The 25,879-nt window shown below is 36.3% G+C and overlaps 2 protein-coding genes across 2 annotated transcripts; both read left to right on the top strand.

The window, feature by feature from the left end:
* Positions 1-869: 869 nt before the first annotated feature.
* On the top strand, positions 870-13,183 carry LOC130806380 (serine carboxypeptidase-like 18). Its single transcript, XM_057671426.1, has 14 exons — positions 870-1,147; positions 1,245-1,381; positions 2,893-2,972; positions 3,066-3,188; positions 9,834-9,936; positions 10,028-10,065; positions 10,178-10,279; positions 10,948-11,034; positions 11,135-11,284; positions 11,578-11,649; positions 11,727-11,845; positions 11,935-12,060; positions 12,148-12,202; positions 12,711-13,183. Exons 1-14 carry the CDS (start codon positions 1,005-1,007, stop codon positions 12,792-12,794), a joined length of 1,419 nt encoding a protein of 472 aa, XP_057527409.1. The 5' UTR covers positions 870-1,004; the 3' UTR covers positions 12,795-13,183.
* Positions 13,184-16,951: 3,768 nt separating this feature from the next.
* Positions 16,952-25,017, top strand: LOC130806375 (magnesium transporter MRS2-3). The gene is made up of 6 exons (XM_057671421.1): positions 16,952-18,359; positions 19,920-20,168; positions 20,285-20,413; positions 22,964-23,124; positions 23,382-23,607; positions 24,453-25,017. Exons 1-6 carry the CDS (start codon positions 17,973-17,975, stop codon positions 24,738-24,740), a joined length of 1,440 nt encoding a protein of 479 aa, XP_057527404.1. The 5' UTR covers positions 16,952-17,972; the 3' UTR covers positions 24,741-25,017.
* The last annotated feature ends 862 nt before the right edge of the window (positions 25,018-25,879 follow it).

Raw genomic sequence — 25,879 nt, 5'->3', positions numbered from 1 at the left:
CACCAATTTAACCTAATCACATTCAAACCCAAACATAAGCTTATGGTATATGAAGGTCAAACATATTTATTCGATCAAACATATTTATTCATCACTAATATAATTTTAATATGAATTATTATTTCTCTCCTTTTGAGTTTACTATTAAAAGTGGGATTTTCCCTCATAACAATATTACTTTTAATATCAAGCTTAAAGAGACATATGATTACATTGTAAAATGCACATTCCATAAAAACATTAGGTTATGTTTGAGAACAAACATTTCATTTCAAATTATAGGTTTCAATTATAAAATTATTAATGTAGAATTTTATTATTTTTATTACTTGTTAGTACAAATTTGCAATAAGTGTTAAACTAACACCCTTTACTATTTTTCAAAATGAAAAAACGTTTACTCCTTTAATATTGCCACAGTTTTTTTAGTCCATCTCTTTTATTTTTTCACAACTATCTTTATATGAAAATATACCCATTAATATCTTTCATTTTCATTTATATGTTTAAACTTTTTTTTAAATTCTTTTTTAATATTTCTTCTGTTTCATTTCAAATATCTATTCACATTTTGCATGTCTATCAATGCACTAACACAATACTTAATAGCAATAATTGTGTATAATTAAAAATTATAATATAAAATTAAATATTAATAAATCTTATGTTGAGAGTTAATACGAAGCAAACAAAATCTCATCTAACTATATTTTAATGCATGAATTAAAAATAAACTATAATTTAAAAGCGATTGTTAAATAGTAACCCAAAAATAAATAAAACAGTCAGTAAAGAAACCAAAAGAAATTACCATGTAATTTAAATAATTCTACTATTTATTATTTTTTGCAATATAAACTATTGAATCTGAGAAACGTTCTGAGAAACGAGGGGAGTATTTAATTCATCAAGACATCATTGATAAACATAAAAGGTCACCAAAAGGTGGATGTTGACATTTTTAAGCATAACACTCAACACAAACCAACAAGCAAGTAAACACCATGGCTACACCCAGAAACCAGCTTCTGTACTTCGTCTTCCTTGTAATCACCGTCACTTTCTCGCCGGAACTTTCTTTTTCCGGTGAGACTGTCTCATCTCTTCCTGGCTTTTCCGGTGATCTTCCTTTCAACCTCCAAACTGGGTAATTTCAAACTTATAACTTCTATTAGTTAGTCAAACTCATTATTATGATCAATTGTTTTAATTTGGTTACTAAAAATAGCTTAATTTGTGAATAGGTACATAACTGTGGGAGATTCAGCGATGTTTTATTACTTCATTGAATCAGAAGGGAATCCAAGGAAAGACCCTTTACTTCTTTGGCTTACTGGAGGACCTGGTTGTTCTTCTTGGAATAGTCTTGTTTATGAAATTGGTATTCTCTATTTTATTGTTGATTTCTAGTTTTTATTTTTATTTTGAATTTTTCTTATGTTTTTTAGAGTTAGTTTTCTGTGAGCAGAATGCACTCGAGTATAATGAGATGATTTGTTGCATAATTTATGTGGGTTTTTCTTGGTATTCTTTGTTAATTTGGTAGCTAATTTAGGCCCGGTTTAGTTCACTAAAAAAAGTAAAAGTAAAATAAATCAGTTTTAATATGTAGAAATCACTTGTAATTAGTAAACCACTTAAAATGAGTAAGTTTCAATCAAGTAAAATTTAATTATAATGTATAACTTCAGTTACAATTAGTAAATACTCAATTTCAGACTGTAAAAACTAGTATAATTGAATAAAAATCGGTTACAATCAGTGAAAATCAATTTTAATTAGTAAAAATTATTTTCAGTAGTAAAAATCAGTTGAATTAGTAAAAAACAGTTAGAATTAAACATGGCCTTAGTAAAAGTAGTATTTATTTTGTTTTTTAAATATGTTATTGTTTGGACTCTAGTCTAGCTCGAACATTAAACACAATGTCAAAGTCTTAATCTTATAAAATTGGGGTCGGTTACGTGGAGGAATGTGACTAGGTTTGCTAAGTTGGTTGTCAAAAACCTACCGCTCATCCCCCCTTATCTAGACTTAGGACCAGCAATAAGATTCAATCACTCACACGCCACTCTTGAAGGATAGCAAAAAGTATTAAGCATGTAAAAAGGGAGTGGAAAAGGGTGAACCACGTATACTAGTTGTTCGCTTATACTGTTAGAGTATATAACATTTCTTAGGACCTCAACCATTAGCTTATACTTATACTTTTGGTTGAGTTGGTTCCTTGATATGGTTTTACGAGCCAGCGTGATAAATAGGTCACGGGTTCTAATCTCAACCACTCCTCATTTAAAGTGGAATATTCAGCGCTTGTGCGCATCCACCCTTCTAGTCCGATAGGCTCTCGTGTGAGGGGTGTTAGAGTATATAACAATTCTTGGGGCCTCAACCATTAGCTTAAGCTTTTAGTTGAGTTGGTTCCTTGACAAATACTAAACATTTTAAGTCCGAAGAAAATTTATCCAGTTTGTATCTCATTATTTGCAGTCATCTAACCAAAACAATAAAATGACATTTATCAATTTTGTAGACATTTTTCACATGGGACCTTACTTAAGTATTATTAGTAGAGAAACTCAATGTCTAATTCAAACTGGGCTTATGCTCTTAAATCGAATTTAAATTAAGAAGAAATTTTAGACTCTAATCTATTTTTTTGACTCCAAAGTAGCAGGCATCAGTTTGCAAAATTTGCAAATTGAGAATCTATTTTTGATTCTATAAAGATTTCAAAAAGGCGAAACCAAGAGTGTTTAACACTCTAGAGCAACAAGTTTCTATTATGTCGAGATGCAAGAAGATGATACAAGATGTAAATGACTTTGGTCTTGAACTTGATTCAAGTAATTTCCACAATCTAACTTAGTTTGTGTATGTAAATGTTCTCAGGGCCACTAGAATTTGACCTAGATGCATCCTTAGAAGGCGGACTGCCGCATTTGAGATCTTATGATTATTCTTGGACTAAGGTAAGTAGACAAAAGAAAAATTGGAAGAAAGTAGTACAGCGCGTCTGAAAAAAAGTTGATTTTATTTTAAGGAAGATTTCTCTTTATATGTAGAGTGCCAGTATAATTTTTCTGGATTCGCCGGTTGGAACAGGCTTCTCCTACTCAACAACTCCAGAAGGATGGCCTAGTTCAGACACAAAATCAGCAGATGAAGCTTACGAATTTTTATTAAAGGTACACATGTTAATTAATTTGCTTATCAGCATTTTCATGCAGTCTCATGGGTGTTGTTAGACACAGGTCTCTTTATGATGAGTGTTGAACCTTTGTTGGAATATTTTTTTTTGTAATGTTAATTGGAATGTGCAATGGAATGGATTTAAGGCCATTATAGAGTTATGGAACTTTGTCCCACATCCAAAGTGAATGAGCTCTGTCACCTTCTAGGCTAGTCTTTTGCATGAGCTCTCTCGTTTCATCTATAACAATGGTATGAGAGCTAACTTAGAGTGATGAATTGGGATAAGTCAGTCGTGACCAAAAAGGATCTAACTCGGTGGGGTGGCCTGAGTTAAGCCAATCGTGACTAACGAGGATGTTGTGCCTTGTGGGGGTTTGAATGAAGGATTTAAGATTGCGGAAATTAGGGTTTATGAATACTGTTTGTATTGATTTTCATAGTTTACAGATCCAATTATTTATACAAGAATTAGGATCTAATTTAGGAAATAAACTAAACTTGGTAAACCAGAAATTACCCTAATTACAATGATCTAAATAAGCCAACTAAATATCTTGTGAATAAGTTGATTATTCCTACACTCCCCCTCAAGTTAGGTGATGGGATTTCCAATGCCTAACTTGGATAAAGTAGTTTTGAAGACTTCCGCTGAAACACCTTTTGTGAGAATATCCGCTAACTGATCTTCTGTTTTTACATGTGGGATACTGATGATCTGCTTCTCCAATTTTTCCTTTATGAAATGTCTATCAATCTCTACATGTTTCGTTCGATCATGCTGGACAGGATTCTCTGAGATACTAATAGCTGCTTTGTTGTCACAAAGTAACTTGCATGCTTCTTTTGGTGGGAAGTCAAGTTCATATAAGAGCTTTCTTAGCCATAGTATCTCTGTTATTCCTTTTGCTACTCCCCTAAACTCTGCTTCTGCACTTGACAATGCTACCACCTTCTGTTTTTTACTCCTCCAAGTAACCAAGTTTCCCCCTACAAGAGTGAAGTATCCTGATGTAGATTTTCTACTATCTCGATCGCGAGCCCAATCTGCATCTGTATATGTAATACCCCAGATTTAGCTTGAAAAAGAATTGATAGACTATTCATATCAACAAGGTGCATCTTCTTTTCTAGGGAGCTCATTTGCTAAACAGTTAAGCGTGTTTGGTGGAGAGCAATCTTAGGATGGGTGACCTCCTGGGAAGTTTTCTCGGGTGCGCACGAGTGAGGCCAAAGTGCGCTGGAAAGACTTGTGTTGGTTTGTGGGGCTAGTCTACAGTCTCCAAGAGTAGTCACCAGCGGTCCGAGGGACCGGGGTGTTACAAATGGTATCAGAGCAACCCTGCGACCGTGGCTGATAGTGTTCAGTGCACCTAGCGGGGGAAAAGATCCTGAAGTTACGGTCCAACGAGGACGTTGTATTCTTAAGTGAGGGTGAGTGTAATACCCCAGATTTAGCTTGAAAAAGAATTGATAGACTACTCATATCAACAAGGTGCATCTTCTTTTCTAGGGAGCTCATTTGCTAAGAACTCCACAGTTAAGCGTGCTTGGTGGAGAGCAATCTTAGGATGGGTGACCTCCTGGGAAATTTTCCCGGGTGCGCACGAGTGAGGCCAAAGTGCGCTGGAAAGACTTGTGTTGGTTTGTGGGGCTAGTCTACAGTCTTCAAGAGTAGTCACCAGCGGTCCGAGGGACCGGGGTGTTACAGTATAGGCTACAAGGTCCAGATGCCCATTTTTCTTAAAGAATACTCCTCTATTGCTCGTGCCTTTCAAGTACCTCAAGATTGCTTCCATATGTGAGATCTATGGTAGGTGCATGAAACGACTTACAACTCCAACTGCATATGATATGTCGGGTCTGGTGTGGGATAGGTAGATAAGTTTTCCTACCAGTTTCTGGTATTTCTCTTTGTCAGCTGGTTCTTCTCCGGGTGTTGTTTGGAGCTTATGATTGGTGATTATTGGTGTTTCTGCTGGTTTACAGTCAAGCATACCTACCTCTGCTAACAAATCTAGGACATACTTCTTTTGATCGATGAAGATTCCCCTTTTTGATCGAAGAACCTCAATTCCTAGAAAGTACTTTAAGTTTCCTAGATCTTTCATTTCGAACTCCATGAATAACTTTCCCTTAAGTTCCTCTATTTCTTTCTCATCATTTCCAGTTATCACCATATCATCCACATAAATGATTAAACATGTAATCCGACCGTCCCTTTTCTTCAAGAACAGAGTATGGTCAGACTGGCTTTGTATATACCCGAATTCCTTCATTGCTGTGGTAAACCTCCCGAACCAAGCTCTAGGCGACTGTTTCAAGCCATACAATGCTCTGTTAAGTTTACATCCTTCTCCTGGAGCAAATTCGTCTGAGAAACCGGGTGGAGCATGCATATACACTTCTTCAATCTTGCCGTGTAGAAAAGCATTCTTTACATCAAACTGATAGAGAGGCCATTCTTTGTTGGCAGCTATAGAGAATATGACCCTGATGGTGTCTATCTTGGCAACTGGGGAAAAAGTCTCAGAGTAATCGATCCCGTAGGTCTGTGTATACCCCTTTGCCACAAGCCTTGCTTTGTATCTGTCAATAGTTCCATCTGCAAGATATTTAATTGTAAAGACCCATTTGCAGCCAACTGGTTTTTTCTTCTCGGGCAGAATACACTTGTCCCATGTGTTATTTTTCTTCAACGCTGAGATCTCATCCTCCATTGCTTCTTTCCACCTTGGGTTTTGGAGGGCTTCTTCAGCGCTCCGAGGAAGGGAACTTGAGTATAGACTGGTTTGGAATGCAATAGCTGTTTGTGCCAAGTTACCCATCTCTCGGCTAATATGATACTGGGATCTCTGTGATTCAAACTCTGGATCATACCGTCTTGGGGGAACACCTCTTTTGCTTCTTGGAGGTAATTCGTATCTGCATGGAGAATTAACAATACCCGATATATCATTATTAGTTTGAGGCTCTGGTTCAGATGATACCTCTTGGGTCTCCGAAACAACTTCTTGATCACTGGATGCCTCAGACAAGGTGGGTTCGGCCTGAGGAGAAAGTAATACTATGTTTTCCGTAGCAATATCTGTGGGATTACCTACTTGCTCTTTGTGGTTCAGATCATTAGTTACAGAATATGTGAGCCAGCTTAAGTCATCATCTGTAGTCTCCCCCTGAGGACGAAGCTGGGAGTAAAAATAAGAATGCTCAAGGAAGTCACAATCCATTGTAGTATATAATTTGTTTTGAGTCGGGTCAAAGCAACGATATCCCTTTTGATTATTACCATAGCCAACAAAGATACACTTAACGGCCCGAGGTTCACGTTTATTCCGAACAGGTTTCGGCAAGTGAACAAACACAACACACCCAAAGATTCGGGGGGGGGGGGGGGGGGGGAAGGAGTGGAATGAGGGAACAATGGTGTAGGTATGGAGGACTTCAAGAGGAAATTTGAACTGAAGGGCTTTGGAGGGTAGTCTGTTTGTAAGGTAGGTGGCAGAGGCAGTGGCTTCAGGCCAAAAATAGGATGGAACATGGGCTTCAAACATAAGAGCTCGCCCTATTTCTAGGAGAGTGCGATTCTTTCTTTCAGCTATGCCATTTTGTTGTGGGGTGTGAGGGCACGAGGTTTGGTGAATGAGGCCATGGGTAGTGAAGAAGTTTTCCATATGTTAGTTCATGTATTCCCCCCATTGTCAGATCGAAGTATCTGAGGTTTGGCTTTAAACTGGGTGACAATCATGTTGTAAAACTTGACAAAAACATCAAACACCTCAGACTTGTGTTTTAGGAAGTATATCCAACACATTCTAGTACAATCATCAATAAAGGAAACAAAGTATGAATAACTCTGTTTATTAAATTCAGGAGCAGGGCCCCAAACATCAGAATGTATTAAAATAAATGGTTCATTGCTCTGATTTGAACTAGGAAAGTAGGAATGTTTGTGACTTTTCGCAAGAATACAAGCTTCACAATCTAAGACTACAGTACTTTTAACTAATGACGGAAAAAGATGTTTCAGATAACCTAGTGATGGATGTCCGAGACGTCTATGCCACATCCATAACTGATGATCTGTGAACCCTTGAGCAAGCAAAGTGTGACCCGTTTGAATTGCCTCGTCCACATAGTATAGACCGTCACGTTTAGTACCACGCCCAATAGTCTTCCCTGTCTGAGCATCCTGCACAACACAACCAGAAGAAGACATAAGCACAGTACAGTTTAATTCTCGAGTCAATTGACTGATAGACAATAACTTGTGAGATAAGCTAGGAATTAAAAGACAATTGTTAATTTTGAGAGAGGGAGAAATAGCAACGGGCCCAGCTTGGTCAACACTCACGCACTCCCCATTAGCAGTTTGAATATAGGTTCGGGTTTTTGGATGAGTGGATAAAAGATCACGGGGGTCAAAAGTCATAGTATCAGTAGCCCCGCAATCGAATATCCATGGGGATGATAGACGAGGTTTGCATAGTAGACCAAGTTTATGGGTTTTGTAAGTGGGTTTGTGAGTGGTATTGAGAATGGGCCGATTATGGGTTTGGTTCAAAATGGGCCTGTGGGTTTGAATGGGCTTAGGGTTTTTTGAGGGTGGGGTTATAAAAAGGTGGGAGTGTGAGTGTTTCCCTTTCCCTTCCTCACTAGTTTCTGTTTCCAGACCTTTCCCCTCCTTCCCCCTTTCTCTCTCTTCTGATACGCCTCTTTGTGCTTTCTGTTTCATTTCACCTTCAACACTATTTCTGTCTTCCTTTGCTTCTATGTGAGTGGTTGGTCTGTTGGTGGGAGATGAAGCGCCAGCGGCCAAGTGAGCCTTGCCGCCGGTTCTTGACGGAGCCTTGGTGGCGGCTTTCCGCTGCCGGTGTTCCTCCCACCATTCCGGGAAGCCAATGATTTTGAAACATCCTTCTTTTGTATGACGGCTCCCTCCACAGTAACTGCATCTCAGGTGAGTTTATCCTCTTCATTACGCCGGAATGAGACATCCGACCGGTGTTTAACGGCCAACCCACTCCCTATCTCTGAGGGAATTTTTCCCGGTGATGAAGTGTGGCTCATAATCCCACGCCTAGAGATTTCTCGTCTGATTGTGGCATAGGCCACTTCCACTGTTGGGAGTGGGTCTTGATGTAGCAAGTCACGCTTTTCTTTGTCAAAAGTGTCATGGATTCCGGCCAAAAATTGAAATAGCCGTTGCTTTTGAATAAAGGTGTTGAAAATCGTTATATCCTCCGCATGTATCATGGGATTTGGTTGTCTTCGGTCTATCTCTTTCCAGATAGTGTTAAGTTTCCCATAAAAAACCTCCAAAGGGTCTCGATTTTGTTTCAAATTATTGGCTTGAGAACTCAGATCGAAGATCTGGAGTTCATCCCTTCCGCTGCTTAATAGAACTTCGATCCCTCTCCATAAATCTTTTGCAATAGTGTAGTCTAAGAATTGGTTTATAAGGTCTGTACTGATATTCGAAATAATCCATGACAAGACTATCGAATCTTTTTGTTTCCATGCTCTGTAATTTGGATCTGTGATGTTAGGAGGATCGTCGATGATGTGATTGAGACGTCCCCTGCATTCTAAAGCTATCTGCATCATTTTGCACCAAGTCGTGTAATTTTGATAATTTAGTTTTTCGGCCAATTTCAGGTCAGGAGATATGGTTTCAAGGTTTGTGTTGGGTTTATTCATTTGTTGAAACAGTTTGAACATTTGTTCCATTTGTTCCATGTTTATGAGTTGTTTTGGGTTGGTTTCTGCCATTGTTCTTTGGACAGGTATGTTTTTAGGGTAGATGATGATAACCAATGGTGTTGTCGGTCCCGGAAAACACCTTTGGCTCTGATACCATGAAGGATTTAAGATTGCGGAAATTAGGGTTTATGAATACTGTTTGTATTGATTTTCATAGTTTACAGATCCAATTATTTATACAAGAATTAGGATCTAATTTAGGAAATAAACTAAACTTGGTAAACCAGAAATTACCCTAATTACAATGATCTAAATAAGCCAACTAAATATCTTGTGAATAAGTTGATTATTCCTACATTGAATGTAATGGAATGGATTTGATTTCGAGGCCATTACAATGTTATGGGACTTTGTCCCACATAGGTTGCATAAGAAATAATGTGGGGTTTATAGAGCAAATGGACTTTCTCACCTACTAGGCTAGTCTTTTATGTGAGCTCTTTCGTTTGCTCTATAGCAAAATGTTAAAACTTCGTTTTAGACCTAGAACTTGATAATTTCATTCCGACACCTCAAGGGGAAACAAGAATCTGGAAAGATAGCTTTTTGATTACATTGTCTGATTGTTGTAGCACGAATAGACTTTGGCAATTTCGATTTATTTATTCCCCGAGTCAAGGGTCTCATTGGCCGCAACCTCCTTATTTCTTTTAATAAAGGTATAGTTTGTTGTCATCCAACCCTAAACCCTGATTAGAGCTTTTATGAATGAGATATACTAAGTATGATGATGATAATGATGATAAAAGTGATGATGATGATGATGGTGATGATGATTCAATCATTTATTTGTTTGAGTTATTCCTAATAGTTGTAACTTGTAAGTTGGATAACAAGTCAAAAAATTTGAAGTTAGATTTTCGGATCTCCTGATGCAGTGGGTGGGAGAAAATCCTCAATATCTCCAGGTTCCATTCTTTGTGGGTGGTGATGGATACTCGGGGATAATTGTCCCACTGATAACAAAATTGGTCGTAGAGGGTACTTCCTTCTTCTTTGCTCATTAGGAATTTTGTTATTTTGTCAAATAGAATTTGATATGTGACAAACTCACAAGTTTTTTTCTGAATAGGCATTGAAGCTGGAGTGCTGCCTCAACTGAACTTAAAGGTAAAATTCCCTTTTTAAAATGTGTTACTTGAAAATTAGATTTATAATAAAAGATTTTTTTGAAAGAATCATACATTTTAAGGATTTTTGTCCGATTTAATTTGAATTGCAGGGATATTTAGTGGGAAGCCCAAACACAGATGATTTCATTGACTTAAATTCAAAAGTAGAGTTTGCTCATAGGATGGCACTCATATCAGATATTACTTACAATGTAATGCCGCTAACTTTGAATGGTTATCTATTTTGTATAGTTTCGCTCTCGTCATGTAAAGGAAGGCAAGCTGTAGCTAACTCAGCATCTTAGCTTGTTGCCTCCATTGGCGGACCTATGAAGGGACTTGGAAGTGCTCAGGCCCCATCGTACAGTATGAATTACCGAATTTCTTAATGTCATGTTTGGGAACCATGATTTTATTTAGAAATTTGAAATTGGCTCAAATTCTTTGTTTGGCAAATCCAAAATTTTCAAATTTGGATTTGGATTAAATTCCACCATTGCTTTTAAAGTAGTTAAAGTTGAGAATTTGAGAATGACTATCCAAACCTTGTCATTCTCAAATTCCTCATTTATGATTTCATAATTGAAATCTATAATTTGAAATGAAATACTTGTTCTCAAACACTACATAAAAGGAATTGTAAAGAATTCTAGATATTTGAAGTAAAAAATGTCACGGCCCCTCCATATTTTTGTCTAATTATTATAACCATAGTTAAATTTTTGGGTCCGCAACTGGATGCAGTCCTCTTGCATGAAATGTATGCTTTTTTTTTTTCATCAGAAATTTGAAATTATGGATTGAGGGAATTATATAGGTTAATGTCTATTTACATATTTCTCATAGTCGGTAATTAACGTCGATGTCCTTGACCTTACAGAACGCGAAGAAACACTGCAAGAAGAACTATATAGTTGTGGATCCGGATAACACACAATGTGTTCTTGCTCTCGATGATTATGAGAGGGTGTGTAGAATTCATTGTGTCTGATAGCTTTAGTTACAGCTTCATCTTAATCAACTTTGATGCCCATGAATTTATGATGTTAACTTTCTTCGTTTCCCAGTGTGTCCGGGGAATCTGGCAGAATCATATTCTGGAGCCCAAGTGTACATTAGGTAGACCACAAGATGATAGATGGACTAGAAGATCTCTTCAAGAGGACCCGAACGAATTCATTCTTTCGGTTCCTCAGGTGTCAAATCTATGGTGTCGGGTAGGGTCATTGTAAATCCCTCTCCTTTCGCACTACTATCATGTTGGAAAATAACCCACTTGTAATCCCATATCGAAGAATTAGAAAGCGGTTGATTATCATATATACTTGATGGACTACTCCTCCTGATACGTACCAATTGGTTTTAGGATGGAACCTTTTCGGGTTTGTATGCAGCCAACTCTCTTCCTATCTGGGTCTTGTTGTGTATAGCCTAACAACAACTTTATCATCGTTCGTTCAATCATTCAACAGTCCTTTTCTTGATATCTTGCAGTTTTATCTTCTTGCAGGATTTCAATTATACTCTGTCCGATAGCTGGGCGAATGATAACACCGTTCAGGAGGCTTTGCATGTGCGCAAGGTATCATATCTCTTTGATTTGTGGGCTGTGGCATGAATTGGATCTATGTTTATATACTTTCTTGTATTTGCAATTAGGGAACTATAAACCAATGGAGCAGGTGCAACCAAACAATATCATACACAAAAGATCAACCAAGTGTTGTTCAAGTTCATCAAAATCTCACCGATAAAAACTTGAGATTATTAGTATACACGTAATGATTTGTAACGTTGCTCATTTTCTATTTTCGAGTTCCCGTCTCGTGAAAAAAACGCTGCTTACAAACTAACCATTTTACAACAGTGGTGATCGAGACATGGTTGTTCCGTTTGTCGGAGTTGTGCAATGGATTAAATCCATAAAAAATGCGGCTAACCTAACTCTTTCGGACAAATGGCGTCCGTGGTTTGTTGATGCTCAAGTTGGAGGGTAAAATTTCTTTCTAAACTCGAGTTCTTCTACCTCTAGCATTCCTCTAATAGTTTTATTGAACTACGTCATGATGAAATTTGATAGGTATACACGGAAATATGAGAAGGATTCTTACTATTTGACGTACGCAACTGTGAAGGTATAATCTCGACCTATGGTACAATTATTTTACAAGCCACACTGTATATCCAGGAACCAACTCAACCAAAAACTTAAGTTGATGGTTGAGGCCCCAGAATATGTTATATACTTTAACACACTCCCTCACACGAGATCCCTTTGAGGTAGGTGTGTGTATGCAACATAGGCTCTTCTCATACCTGGTGCGAAATATTCCACTTGAATTTGAGGGGTGATTGAATTTCGAACCCGTGACCTCTTGTCACGATGACTACTATACCATGTCAAGGAATCAACTTAATTAAAAGCTTAAGCTGATGGTTAAGGGCTCAGGATATGTTGTACACACTAACACTGTAACTTCAATTTACTTTCGTTATTGAACTATTGAGAAACAATCTCACCCTAAGAGTCGTTCGAATGCATTTTGATTTCCGTTAACTTCATTATCAAATCGATAAATGACTTGTATTTTCTATATCGGATGTATGAATGACTTATATTGTCAATATCAAATGGGTGTTCAGGGTGGAGGTCATACAGCAGCAGAATACTATCGTCGAGAATGCTATGAAATGTTCAATAGATGGGTGTCATTCTATCCTCTGTGATGCTAGCTTTTGTGAGCTTGTTGATTTGTGTAATAATCCCCACAAATTTGGTGGTTCTTTACATTGCATTTGTTGATTTAGGGAAATTGTACCACCATTTTCCTTAATTATAATTAAGTATCTCTTGTTTGGTTCTTAGTAAATGATGTGTCTTTTTTTCAAAAAAATAAATTTTGTTTGACCATTTCTCAATTTTTGATGGTCATGTTATGGTTCGTCTGACATTGGCAATGGTTGTTGGCTATTGGCTATTGGCTTTTTTAATTGGCTAGTTTGATCAGTTAGAAGTATTAGCGGTTTTTGTTGCCTTTTAAACTAATTGGATTAGTTAGTTGTTTAGAGAGATGTTTGGTAAAATTATATATTGATTGTTGACTGTTTATTAGAAAAAAAGGTGAAAATATAAGTCAAAAATCATAAAAAAACTAAGAAACTTAATCATTTGACAAACATATTTTTTGATCATTAAACAATCAAAAAGTCAAAAGACAATTAAAAAGACGATTCAAAAGTCATTCACCAAACATCACAAGGGACTATAGACAATTGCAATGTATATATTGGAGTTTCTCTACATTTCATAGGAGGACGAAACGAGGGTGTTCTAAATTGTGTTTTTATGATGTATTTTACGTATTAAATGTATGTTTGTTTGTTTATTTAGTGTTTACATAGAAATTATAATTCGACAAGACAAATGAGTTGGCAAAATGGGCAAGGGCAACAATCACACTCGATTGCATCAATGGAGTTAAAGCTTCTGAAGAAGAAGAAGAAGAAGGACCCTCATTGAAGAAGAAGAAGGAAAGATTTTTAAAGTCACGTCAGTCTCACATGATGGTAAATGGCCAAAAGTAACGGTCAACAAACGAAATCCACTAACGGCCCGTTTGGTTGACGGTAATGAAGTAATGGGAATGGAATGTTGTAATGACAATAGTAATGAAGGAATGGATATGAGAATTGGTAATGAAAATTCTTTTGTTTGGTGTATGGAAGATAATATTCCATTGATTGCATTTGGTTGTTAGTAATAAATATGGTAATGACTCTTAGTTTTATTATTGTATATTTGTATGATTGTATCTAAAAGCATTATTGTATCTAAATTATTCTATCTAATGATTCTTTTTTTAATAATAATATTTTTTTGGATAAATACATACATTACCTTTTTTTTTCTTCATTATTTTTTTCTTCAACTCGAAACAACATTACCTTATTTTATTACCACAGTAATACTTCATTACCTTTACAGCCTAATACCAGGTTGTTTGATGGTAATAAAAATGGCCCTTTTTGGTAATTTCATTACTTTATTTTAATATCATCCATTGCCATTGAAGGTATCCAAACAACCAAAATTTTTATTACTTAATTTTATTATCATTACCGTCCTCTAATACCATGTACCAAACGGGCCGTAAAAGGTAGGCATTTGCAAAGATTTGTATTATATAAGGTAGTTTTTTACAAAAACTTTTACATAAGGTAGTTTTTTTTAAAAAGGGTATATATTAGGTAGTTTCTTATAACTTTGCCTTTTTATTATTATTATATCACAAGGGCAATATGGGCAATATACTTACTCCTTGGTTTCTGTCGCTACAGTAAATATAGCAACTTTTGAAAATCGAAGGAAGTATTAAATAGGACCAATCACTCTTAATTTGTATTTCATTGTCAACTTAATATAAATTTTAATAATATTAACTTTTTATAATTTTTAATCACATAGAATTAAAGATATATAGGATTACAATAATACATCAATAAATGTGCGAAATCAAATAAAACATTTGTTTAGAATAAGAGGGTTATTAATAATACTATCAATAACTTTTTGCATAAAATATACCTTAGTTTATGATTCTCCTTAGATTTTTTTTTTGGAAAAATTGTTTTGAATAATCTCATTTTAAACATCTACTGTAGTCTGTAGATATCTACTAGCCGTACTGAACCATATCAGCTAGGCTCAAATGAGGGCAGCAACAAAGACCCAAGAAACAACCCAAGAGAAATGGAATACAACAACAACAAGAGCAACAAACATCATTTTGATGTTTCTGATTTTATGCATACAAGGCCATTATCCATGAATAATGATGAGTCCAATGCAAACCCAAGTAATCAAGAAGAAGGGGAACTAATTATACAAAAGCTTGAGGCATCAAAAGAACAAAGCAAACCCACAACAACTCAAGAACAGAAGCATACAGACCATCAGAAGCTTCTGACCAGCGCCACTGACCAGGCCACCTTGGCGGGCCTGCCCAGATGAACCTTAAGCCCATGGGATGAGGTGGAGGACATATTTGGAATCTCCACACTTGAACCTGGCTACCATGGTCCAAGGGTCCTACTCCAGATCAGTGGAAGCACATGGAAACTTGAGGCAAAGGTCGCACAGTCAACAAGGACAGCAAGCTCAAGCAGGCAACAACTTCTGACCATTGACCAGGCCACCTTCGCAAGCCCACCCAGACGTGACCCGAACCCATTGGATGACGTGGAGGGTAGGGCTAGAATCTCTGCACATGGACCTAGCTACCATGAACCAAGAGCCCTCCTGGAAGTCACCGGAGGTGGACTGAAAACAGAAGTTAAGGTCACCCAGTTGACAGAAGAACCAACAGCTGCTGCATAGTTTGATCGTTCTGTTTTAAGTTTCTTAGGCGCGTATATAGGCACGTGTTTGTAAATAGCCGTTAATAACCGTTAGGCATGCGTGTAATTAGCCTACCTCTCATTCCTAACTCTATATATAGTTGATTCATTCATTGTAAAAGACGTTGATTGTTAAATAAAATTCCTTTTTTTTCAGAAAATTTCAAGTGTTTGAATTTTCTCTTCAATTGCTTGCAATTGGGTTACCAAGGGTCAGTCTACCCTTCGTGATTGTGCAACTCCTTGATCAGTCTTCAAGATTGCACGTCATTCTATCCAAGAACATTGATCATTCCATTGATTAATCAAAGGAATTCATCATTGTTGTGTTGAAAAGCGGCTTGGCAGTCCACCTCTTGTCAAGGCATTGTGTTCAGTCTTGGAATATCCTCCTCAATATATCTCTGTGTTCAATCCATTCCCATACATTGCTTGGCGCACATACATCCGTACACCCACTTCTTTCTCCTTAAGTTCATTGTTGATCTACCCATATTTCTCTTTAGTGGTAGATAACTACAGTATCAGGTTAAAATATAACAAGGAGCCCTGTTAACAAAAAATATACAAAGGTTGAATTTAGAAATAACGATTAATAATGTAGATTATTTACGGCAGATGAGCAACATATGAAATTATTGACTAAATTTTTTTGTTCATATGCATATAATATATAAGTCTGGAAAAAGTTGACCTGATCTGCTAACCCAACTTGAACCTAACCCGAAATAGGTGGGTCTGGGTTGGACTGTTGAGCCATTTAATTAAATGGGCCGACCCGATCTGATATGTTTATTCAATGGGTTAGGTTCAGATCAAAATTTAAAACTTGAAACAAACATGTATAACCATTTAATTAAACGTATTAATTCCGAGTAAAAAACTATAATTGGTTAAGTGGGTTGAAATAAGGTCAAACTGATCTGTTGCAAGTTGAGTCAGAGTTGTGATTTTCGACCCAATTAACTAATTGTGTTGGATTTGAGTCAAGGGTTTTCTGACCTATTTATAAATAATCCGAACTTAAACCCAATCCAATCTGATCTGTTTGACAGGCCTAATAATATAGTACTCCTTTAAATTAAGGGAAAATTTGCTCAAAATAATCTCAACTATCACCCGTTGGCCAAAATTATTCCCAACTATCAATTATTTTTTAATAATCCCAACTATTGTCATAATTTGTTGATAACATACCCTTCTCTTTGTTACTGGCTGCAACAGGTAATCATTGTGCCGTTAGGACCCATCCCTCCATCTATTTAAATCCTATTTCTTCTTTCCCATTACTCCTATCTCTATTGATGAACCTAAATCCCAAAATAATTAAATTGAAACTAATCCTCTAAAATCTTCAAATACCTGCAAACTATGATATTAATCCCCAAAACTAATAAATTCAGTGTTCAACTCAACTCAACTCCAAGTGCTTGTTAATGTAGAAAGTACGCTCGCGCTTCACTGCCGCTGCTTCTCTTTGATGTATCCTTGCTAGAATCTCCTCCGTTGTCTCGGCACCACCATTCAATTCCACCAAGTAGAAGACAAGATTTCATCACACACTTCATGAGCACAAAGTTGTATTCCATATTTAAAAGATTAAGATCTGGGCATTTATAGAGAATATCTAATTTTTTACACCATTGAATCCCCTCCCAGCCCCCTACATGATATGATAGATTTCCCTAGATTTACAATAAAGTACATAAGTATCAAGGGAAGACTATGAGAGACACTTTTATATGTGTTATTCAAATTTCTAACATACATCCTCTGCCAAACCAAGCTTATGTGTATACATGAATGAATTTCAAGAAAAAGCAATTGGTTTAGGAAGGGGAGCTCCATTTTCTTTCCCTTTAGTCATAAAATCCTCTCACTGTTGGCAAGATTTAGAAGGGAAGACGCAATTAATACACAATTATTTTCCATAAATAGATAATAAAAAGCTTTATACACGTCTAAGTCGTGAAGCTTTGCCTCAAGCTTCAACTGATTCTCCACTCTTTTTTGTTTGAGACGCCCTTCAGTTACCATATTCTGGCGTCGTTCCCTGATTTGAGTCTGTACCATACTCCACGAAAGGATTTAGGTGTACAGTTATGGAGGGAATTAATGGGAATGTGGTTGACTGACTTGTAAAATAAAGGGGAAAACTGGTTTGAAGAGTTAAAGTAAAAAAAAAAATTTTAATTCATGATTATCTATTGCAGCATAACGGGTATGTTATCAACAAATTATAATAATAGTTGAAATTATTAAAAAATAATTAATAATTGAGATTAATTTTAATTAATAGATAAAAGTTGAAATTATTTTAAGCAAAATTTTCCAAAATTAAAATATTTAATCAAATAAGTCCTCAACTAAACCAAAAAAAAAGGACGAATTATTAGAAATAATGAAGAAGAGTATTCAGAGTAAAAAAAATAGAAATAGTACTTTCTACTGAAGATTCAACAACTCCTCCACTCACTAGGCAGCTCTCCAGAGAGAGAAACACATACAATGAGGCCCGACGACGAGCCCGACCTAAATCGTCCAGGACTGGTACCGGGCTTGATCGGTGGTCACAGAAAGAAAGGGACAGGGGTTCGGGTCTGGTTGGTGATAGACTCCCAGGGCCAAGCCCAAGTAGTGGAAGCTGGAAAACATTCAATCATGCGGCGCACGGGCCTTCCAGCCCGAGACCTGAGAATATTAGATCCACTTCTATCTTACCCATCAACAGTTCTGGGTAGAGAAAGAGCAATTGTGATAAATTTGGAGCATATTAAAGCTATAATTACTGCACAGGAAGTTCTTTTGCTTAATTCTAAAGATCCTTCTGTTACCCCTTTTGTTGAGGAGCTTCAAAGAACATTGTTGCGTTTACATCAAGCTTCTAAAATTCAGGTTGCAATCTTTTACAGTAGGAATCGATTTCATCAATTGGGTTTTTCTTGGTTTTTTTGATAGTTGATTGCATTTAGTACTCTTTGCACTAGTTGAAAGATGGCTTTTTTGGGTGTTATATAATTTCTTGTAAGAACTATTGTTTTAAGCTTAATAGAGATTGATTTTATAAATTAGAGTGTTTTGGATTGTGTTTTATGGTGATTGATTATAAATTTCTGTTAAAATTTGGGCTTCTTTGGAGAGGGAAAATGAGTTTTTCTTAGTTTGTTCGATAGTTGGTTGATTTTAGTATTGCATGGTATTAGTTGTTGAAGGATGGCTTCTTTTTGGGTATTTTATTATGATTGATTATAACTCGTGTTAAAAAATTGTTTTTTTAGCTTTATAGCGATCAATTTTATAAATGGGTGTTTAAAAATGGTGTTTTTGAAAAGAGTTTAATGGTGATTGTTTATAAAATTGTTCATAAAATTCATATTTTGTGGAGTGTGCTTTAGAGTTATTGATTAAGTTGTTGAAAATGGGTTTTTCTTGTTTGTTTTATACTACATTTTTTGTCGTGCATTAGTTTGATTTGTCATTAGTTTTTGCGTACTTTGTATTTCAATTTGTTTCTGGAATCTATGGTGAATTTAAGTTTTTCTAGCTAAATTTGAACATGGGATATAAGTTTTTGGTTAACTATAGGAGTACAAGTAAGTGCGACATAAGAAGGAACTCTATGACTTGAGGCACATATATTGGCCCCAAAGTTTGAATGAATTGGTTGTCAGGAACCAACTCAACCAAAAACTTAAGCTGATGGTTGAGGACCCATTATATGTTATATACTTTAACACGCCCCCTTATATTAGAGCTATTTGGACTAAAAGTGTGGATGCAACACAGACTCTCCTCATATTTAATGCTAAATATTCCACGTTAAAGGGATGCAATTTTGATTTCCCATTCAATACTATCCTTTTGTTAAGATATGTGTAATTTAGGCTTTACAACACTGATTAAGATTTGATCTCAGAAATAGAGCTTGGATGGATTATATCATAATATGAGTTTCTTTCACATGACTATGATGAATAATGATTTCTTACTAGAAGTACTTGCTTCAGTTTACTAGTAAATCAGAAAATGATATTGCATGAGCAAATTTTGGACAGTGCATGTGTTGGGTAAATTTGGAGATGTAAGTGCTTAGTGCTGTGTAAATAAAAGGGTGAAAAGCCTGTGAATAGACCTGGCAATTCAATTCAATGGGTCAGGTTTGGGTTTGATTTGGCATTTGGTTCATATTATAAAAATCACGGTAAATTGAATATAATGAAAAATAAGAAAATGGGTCAAATCGGGCCGAATTCGTGTGGTTTCACTCAGTAACTTCGTTTCGAGTTTGGGTCTTGTTGTCGTGTTGGGTCAAGGATTTTAATTTTGTAACATCCTTGTTTATTTGCGCATGTAGGCTAGTTTGTTTTATTAAGTTAGAAAATGATTTCAAGGTTTATCTAGTTCGTAAATTAGTTTTCTACACCTTCTAATTCATCCCTCTTAAATGTTTTGAAGGATGCTGGAGGTGGGGGAGATAATAGTGAATGGAGAAATTTATATGACCTTGAGGAGCCCCAAAGTGCTGATCTCAGCCCTATAGATGCTCAATGTGGCTTCCCTCCACGCCAAGGCATAAGTGACGAGAGAGGTGACTTGGAGGAAAAAGAAGATTTGAAGAACAGAGATGGAGCTAAGGCCCTTCCATTTGAATTTGTTTCTCTGGAGGCTTGCCTTGAAGCAGCGTGTAGTTCCTTAGACAAAGAGGTGTACTTAAGTATCCAATCTAGAGTGCATTAAGTTTTTGATACCATTTCTTTACTAATTTTTATTTTTTAAAAATCTTATTCTGGTTTTGTGGGTTTTGGTTGCATTTCAATCAGGCAAGGACTTTAGAGCAAGAAGCTCATCCAGCCCTGGATAAGCTAACTTCAAAAATCAGTACCCTCAACTTGGAACGTGTTCGGCAAATTAAGAGTCGATTGGTGGCACTTACGGGACGCGTTCAAAAGGTAGTAATAGTTTTGTTGTGTATATGTTTGTTATACTTGCTTGTTCCCTTGTATGTGTTTGCTACTTGGTGGTAATACATTTGGCTCATTTATGAAGAAAGACTCTTTTCTTAATTGTATGGTTATTGGGTTCAACAGGGTGTAAGAAGTTAGCCATGCTTATTTAAGCTTGGATCCGTTTTATGTTTTTATTCATATTTAATGTTGGAGGATTTGTGTGTGTGTGTGTGTGGGGGGGGGGGGGGGGGGGGGGGGGGGGGGTGGGGAGGGGGTTGTTGTTGTTGTACATTTTGTTTGATTTTTGGTATTCTTGATGGAGCCAAAGATATTTAGCGTTTGGTTTTAAGATAGTAATAAGACTATAGTAACATTGCCTATAATCATATGTGCTTCATGTTTATGTGAAGTTGTAATTGATGTCTTATAACCAAGGGATAATTGAAAATATCCTCTTTGTTCTTATAAGATAAGGTTGCATACATTCGACCTTCTCAAACTAGACCCACGGGGAAGCCACACAGTGACATGGCATTGAGATGATGTGTTATGCTAGGGGTTGTGCATGAATATTGTAGAGGAAGATGATATTTTTATTTTTTTAAGTGTGAAATTGAGTATTCCGAGCATACTCAAGGGTCTCAAGCTGCCTTAGTGAATGATCAGGTTACAATGTCAGCATGATTCTCGCTTCCTCTTTCCCTTGCATATCTCTTAGAGAATAATCAAAAAGATTTCCTCTTAACAAATTATGAGATTAACAAACTCATTAATTGCTAATTAACATAAATCTAAAATATTCCAAACTAGAAGCTTATTGCATTATGGACCATGTTTCACTTTACTTAATTTGCCATATGTATCCAAGGCCTTTACCATTCATAACATAATGACATGTCGTAGCACAACCGTGCTCTTTTTCCTTTTTTTATGACTTAAATGGATGGTAGGGAAGGTTGATAAATTTGACACCAACAAACCTATTTGAAAAGTAGGTGTGCCTCTTTCCGTGCCTGTGTGTTTACTACTTTTGAGGACCATGCCTTTTAATGGTGTCCAACACTCCGGCTTCTAGCATCAGTATTTGTTTTTTAAGTATTAATGGTTAACTTGGAGTGAACTAAGCATGATTCGCCCTGGCATGTACATCATTCGTCCATGTGAAAAGAAGGAAAATTGTGTAAGATTCCTTGGAATATGGAGTTTGAAGAATCCACTGTGTCAACTTAGAAGGCATTTACGAGTGGCAGCAGATAAATATTGTTTTTTCTTGAAGGCACTTGTTTTCTTGTTCCTTTAGTGGTTTACTTGAGACTTTGACCTGGATTCAACTATGTGCTCCTTATGTTTAGAATATCCTTCACTTCAACTCAAGGCACTTGTAGGCTTGTAGCTGCTCTGTGATCTCTCTAGGCTTTTTCAATAGAGCATTTTATGAATATGAGCATCTGGAATGGATAGATTAACATTTTCAGAATTACAATGTATGTTTAGAATCTGCACTTGGAAATTCATAAGTCGTAAGCAACAAGTGAAATGGTCATTTTCACATTTCTAGTAGCTTGTGCAATTTTAATAGTACATATTTTGTTACATAACTTATATACTCTAATGGTTGTGATCTTTAAGTGTAGCTTAATTCTCCCAAATTGCTCAAAATGGCTCAATCCACGGAAAATTGTTAAGTTAGTTACTTTATTTTAGTGGTCTTTAAAAAGGCAGTCTACTTAGTGGAGTAGTGGGTAAAAAAGTGGGATTATGCTCCCATACTTTTTGTTGATTGTAGTTAATTCCTAGTACTATAAAGTAGATTGTAATCACAAATTAATTGAATATCATAAAATTAGGAATGTAGTCATTTAGTTGTTCTTCGAATTTCTCTCTTTTCGATTTCATTATAATTTTTTCATGGTACCAAGTCAATATGATTAGAACTTGTGAGATTAAAAATATAAGGGAAGAGAAAAAAAGTCATGAGGCTTTGAAAAAATTCTCATATTTTTGTTTAGGAAAGCCAAAAAGCATTGGCTATAAAAATAAACTTGGGAAATTAGTAAGTGTAAATTTCATTTATGGGGTGATGGTGAGAAGTGCACTAATGCACCATATAACGAAAAGTTCTTCAGAAATAGGTAGTTGATGAGAAGTGCATCAATAAGGGTGAAGGTTGGTGCATCAACAATGAAGATTGATGAAAGTGCAACAAAGAAGAAAAAAATTCGGTGGTGAGAAGTGCATTACGAAAGTAGCTAATTTCTTCCATGATCTGCTGAAACTTCAGCCCCTCATTAGAGATGCCCTGGTTGACCTCATAGAGAGCTGATGCCGCTTTCCATATTTAACTGTTTTAGCACTTTGAGTATGGGTTATCAGATTTATGCTTATATGACTACATGCTTTGCTTGTCTTCCTCTAATGGGGTTATGTGTGATAGTTTTGTGTTTGTGGTAATATTTTAATTCACTTAATCAAAGCTGTTGATGTCACAAATTACAGTATACAGAAGAATTGTATTTGTAGTTTTTAGATAGTGATAAACAATAATTATCCCAGGTGAGAGATGAACTTGAACACCTGCTAGATGATGATGAAGATATGGCTGAAATGTATTTAACTGAGAAGTTGGCTGCGCAAAACCTTGATGGTTCTTCTGTTTCTTCAGTTAACGAGCAGGATTATGTTGGACACAGACCCCAAGGTGAAGTGGATGAAAGGTAACTCTCTACACAAATTCTTGTATGAGGGGGTCTCACCGTGAGACGTGCCTCATACTCGAGTTAACTAACCCAATAATAGAAACTTTTAGCTTATGAGCTTCTTGTTTCAAGGTCGCGGTCTCATACTAGACAGGCTGAGCTCACTAAGGCAAGACACATATATGGATTTTATCTTGTTTCCTTGTCTAAAGCATTTACGAATCTCTTTCTGATCTTATTTCAAGTGACTAAGTTTTCGGTTTCATGGTTCTTAGGATACCTGCCGAAATTGCAGAAGTACATGGGGATTCAGGTAGATATGAAGGTGATACTATTCCACAAGACCACTATTTTGGTGGGCCTGCTCGACTAGCGAGAAGCGGGACACGTACTAGCACTACACACAGTGCCATAAGCAAGCACCTTGATGTAGAGGAGCTTGAAATGCTTTTGGAGGCGTACTTTGTACAGATTGATGGCACACTTAACAAACTTACTACGGTGCGTGAACTGTAACATAGATCTTAGTGTTGCCCTATTTTGTGTTTTTTGATGCATTCTCAACATTTCTTTGAATTCTTTCTCTTCTATGCTAGTTCTTTGTGTGTGTTTTTCATCTTTACCATTCACTTTTCCTCCCTGTAAAGGAATTATATGTATGGATTGTCCGTCACCGTTTCTCACCCAGATCCTGCTTTCGAGCGGCATATTGGGTATGATGATGATGATCTTTACCATTCACTTTTCAAAGCAGATTAAGGGGCCTCCTTTGCCTAGTCCAAACATATTAGGCTATAATCCCAAGGGTGGTTAAGGAAATAACTTATAAGGTTATAGAACATCTTAACTGATTGTAAGCAGTGTGTTTTCACTTTTCTGTAGCCGTTCCACTACGGTCCGTACTACCATGATTCTTAAGATGTCATTGTACTATATCTTGTCAATTGTGTATAATCCCAAGAATAGATTGTACTCACCAACTGAGGTTAGACCTAGAAAATCAAGTTGATTGCATTAGTTTTTCAAGCACTGGACAGAGGTTGAGGCAGCTTACTCAACCCCGTTTAACCAAAAGTTTGGGCATCTGAATCCAATATACTTGGGTCAGTGACTGAAATATAAACGGGTTTGTGTTTGTGCAAATACGAGAGTCCTGAAAATATGTGGTAATGCCAATATAAAAACACTAGTACGGCCGAGTATTTCATGCGTAGCTGTCCTATAGGACTAAATGATGTGCAAATTATGTTTGGGACTTCAATGGGAATGTTTGGATATTAAATCTTGAACTATCTAGAACTTTAAACTTATTAATGTCTCTAAGATCCTTACTATGTTTCTTGAAGTTACGGGAGTATGTGGACGACACAGAAGATTACATCAACATAATGCTGGATGACAAACAGAACCATCTTCTGCAAATGGGTGTCATGCTTACAACCGCGACTTTAGTGGTGAGCGCGTTTATTGTCGTGGCTGGTATTTTCGGAATGAATATTCACATTGATCTCTTTGACGAAACCAAAGCTGGAGACCCGGAATTTCTCTGGACTGTTGGTGGTGGAGCAACAGGTTGCTTAGCCCTTTACGTGATTGCTGTCGCCTGGTGCAAGCACAAGCGTCTGCTTGAGTGATCTTTCGACATGCAGGTTATTGCAAGGATTTTCTTTGTTATTGAATATTGATTCTGTATATGTTTGTTATTATAGTGTGTATTGTTTGAACGCAATGAACCATGTAAAGTAGCAGCCGTAGTTAACTACAATAACAATAATGTAAGAGTCTTAATCTCAAAAGATCATTATCGGTTAACAACAATACATAATTTGAATGTATATTTTGATTTGTACGACTACGAATACACTTTGTGCTCTACCACCTATACTAGAAAAAATTGTAGTTTTTGGATCATGCAGGTATGAGCCTATGACCATGGATGTAATCCTTTATTTCTTTTGGCTATTGGTGCCTTTGAAATTATGAGGAATATAAGTGATGTTAGTTGCCATTTTGGAGAATAACCATCAAGACTTGTTTGGACTATTTAACCGATTTATGGGGTGTGTCTCATAATGAGGCCACCTAATACAACAATTTGTGTTACGCTAGAGGTGATCAAATATGAGCTAGCCTGCCTTTCGGATTTGAACAAGTTAAGGCACCAAGTCTAAACAAGCGCAAAGATCCCACGGTTTGGAACTTTCGGAAAAAAAGTTTATTTAAATAAGAAAATTTATAAATAAGCGTTATTGGAAAGTTATTTCCAAAATAAGTGTCTATCTGTCAAAGCCTTTAGTTTAACTTTATTCATCGTTATAACAGCGAATAAAGTAGAACACCAAACAAAGTAAAAAGCTAATAAACAAATCAACAGGAAATTTTTATTCCCCGCTACTGCTAACAAGTAACAACGTGCTTCGTATTGCAGTAACAACAGTGTTATAGAATTTCATTAATGATAACAATGTATAAAACTAGTTTGACCGTTTCTTCCTTATGTTTTGTACAGAATTAAATAACATAAAATTTACCAATAAAGAAATGTTACAATTGATTTGAGACAATGCAAAAATAATATAAAAAACAGTTATTATAGGGAATAAAACTAATTATAAAATAAAATAAAATAAAATATAAAGGAAAATTAGATATTAGCGGGAAGAGAGATATATAAGGTGTTGGGATGATTTATCTCTCATCGACAAATGGTATGCACACTTTATAAACTATTGGAGACCTTCCCATTGCCATATGGTTTTGGGATGGTATATAT

Source organism: Amaranthus tricolor, chromosome 2 (genome assembly GCF_026212465.1).
Source record: "Amaranthus tricolor cultivar Red isolate AtriRed21 chromosome 2, ASM2621246v1, whole genome shotgun sequence".
Taxonomy (NCBI): Eukaryota; Viridiplantae; Streptophyta; class Magnoliopsida; order Caryophyllales; family Amaranthaceae; genus Amaranthus; species Amaranthus tricolor.
Note: the sequence above shows the minus strand (reverse complement) of the source record. Positions and strands in the feature narration are given on the sequence as shown.

Coding starts and splice junctions, on each gene's coding strand:
- LOC130806380 (XM_057671426.1), top strand. CDS start 1,005: ATGGCTACACCCAGAAACCAGCTTCTGTACTTCGTCTTCCTTGTAATC. Junction 12,061..12,147: donor GTTGATGCTCAAGTTGGAGG/GTAAAATTTCTT, acceptor GAAATTTGATAG/GTATACACGGAAATATGAGA. Junction 12,203..12,710: donor TGACGTACGCAACTGTGAAG/GTATAATCTCGA, acceptor ATGGGTGTTCAG/GGTGGAGGTCATACAGCAGC.
- LOC130806375 (XM_057671421.1), top strand. CDS start 17,973: ATGAGGCCCGACGACGAGCCCGACCTAAATCGTCCAGGACTGGTACCG. Junction 18,360..19,919: donor ATCAAGCTTCTAAAATTCAG/GTTGCAATCTTT, acceptor AATGTTTTGAAG/GATGCTGGAGGTGGGGGAGA. Junction 23,608..24,452: donor CACTTAACAAACTTACTACG/GTGCGTGAACTG, acceptor TGTTTCTTGAAG/TTACGGGAGTATGTGGACGA.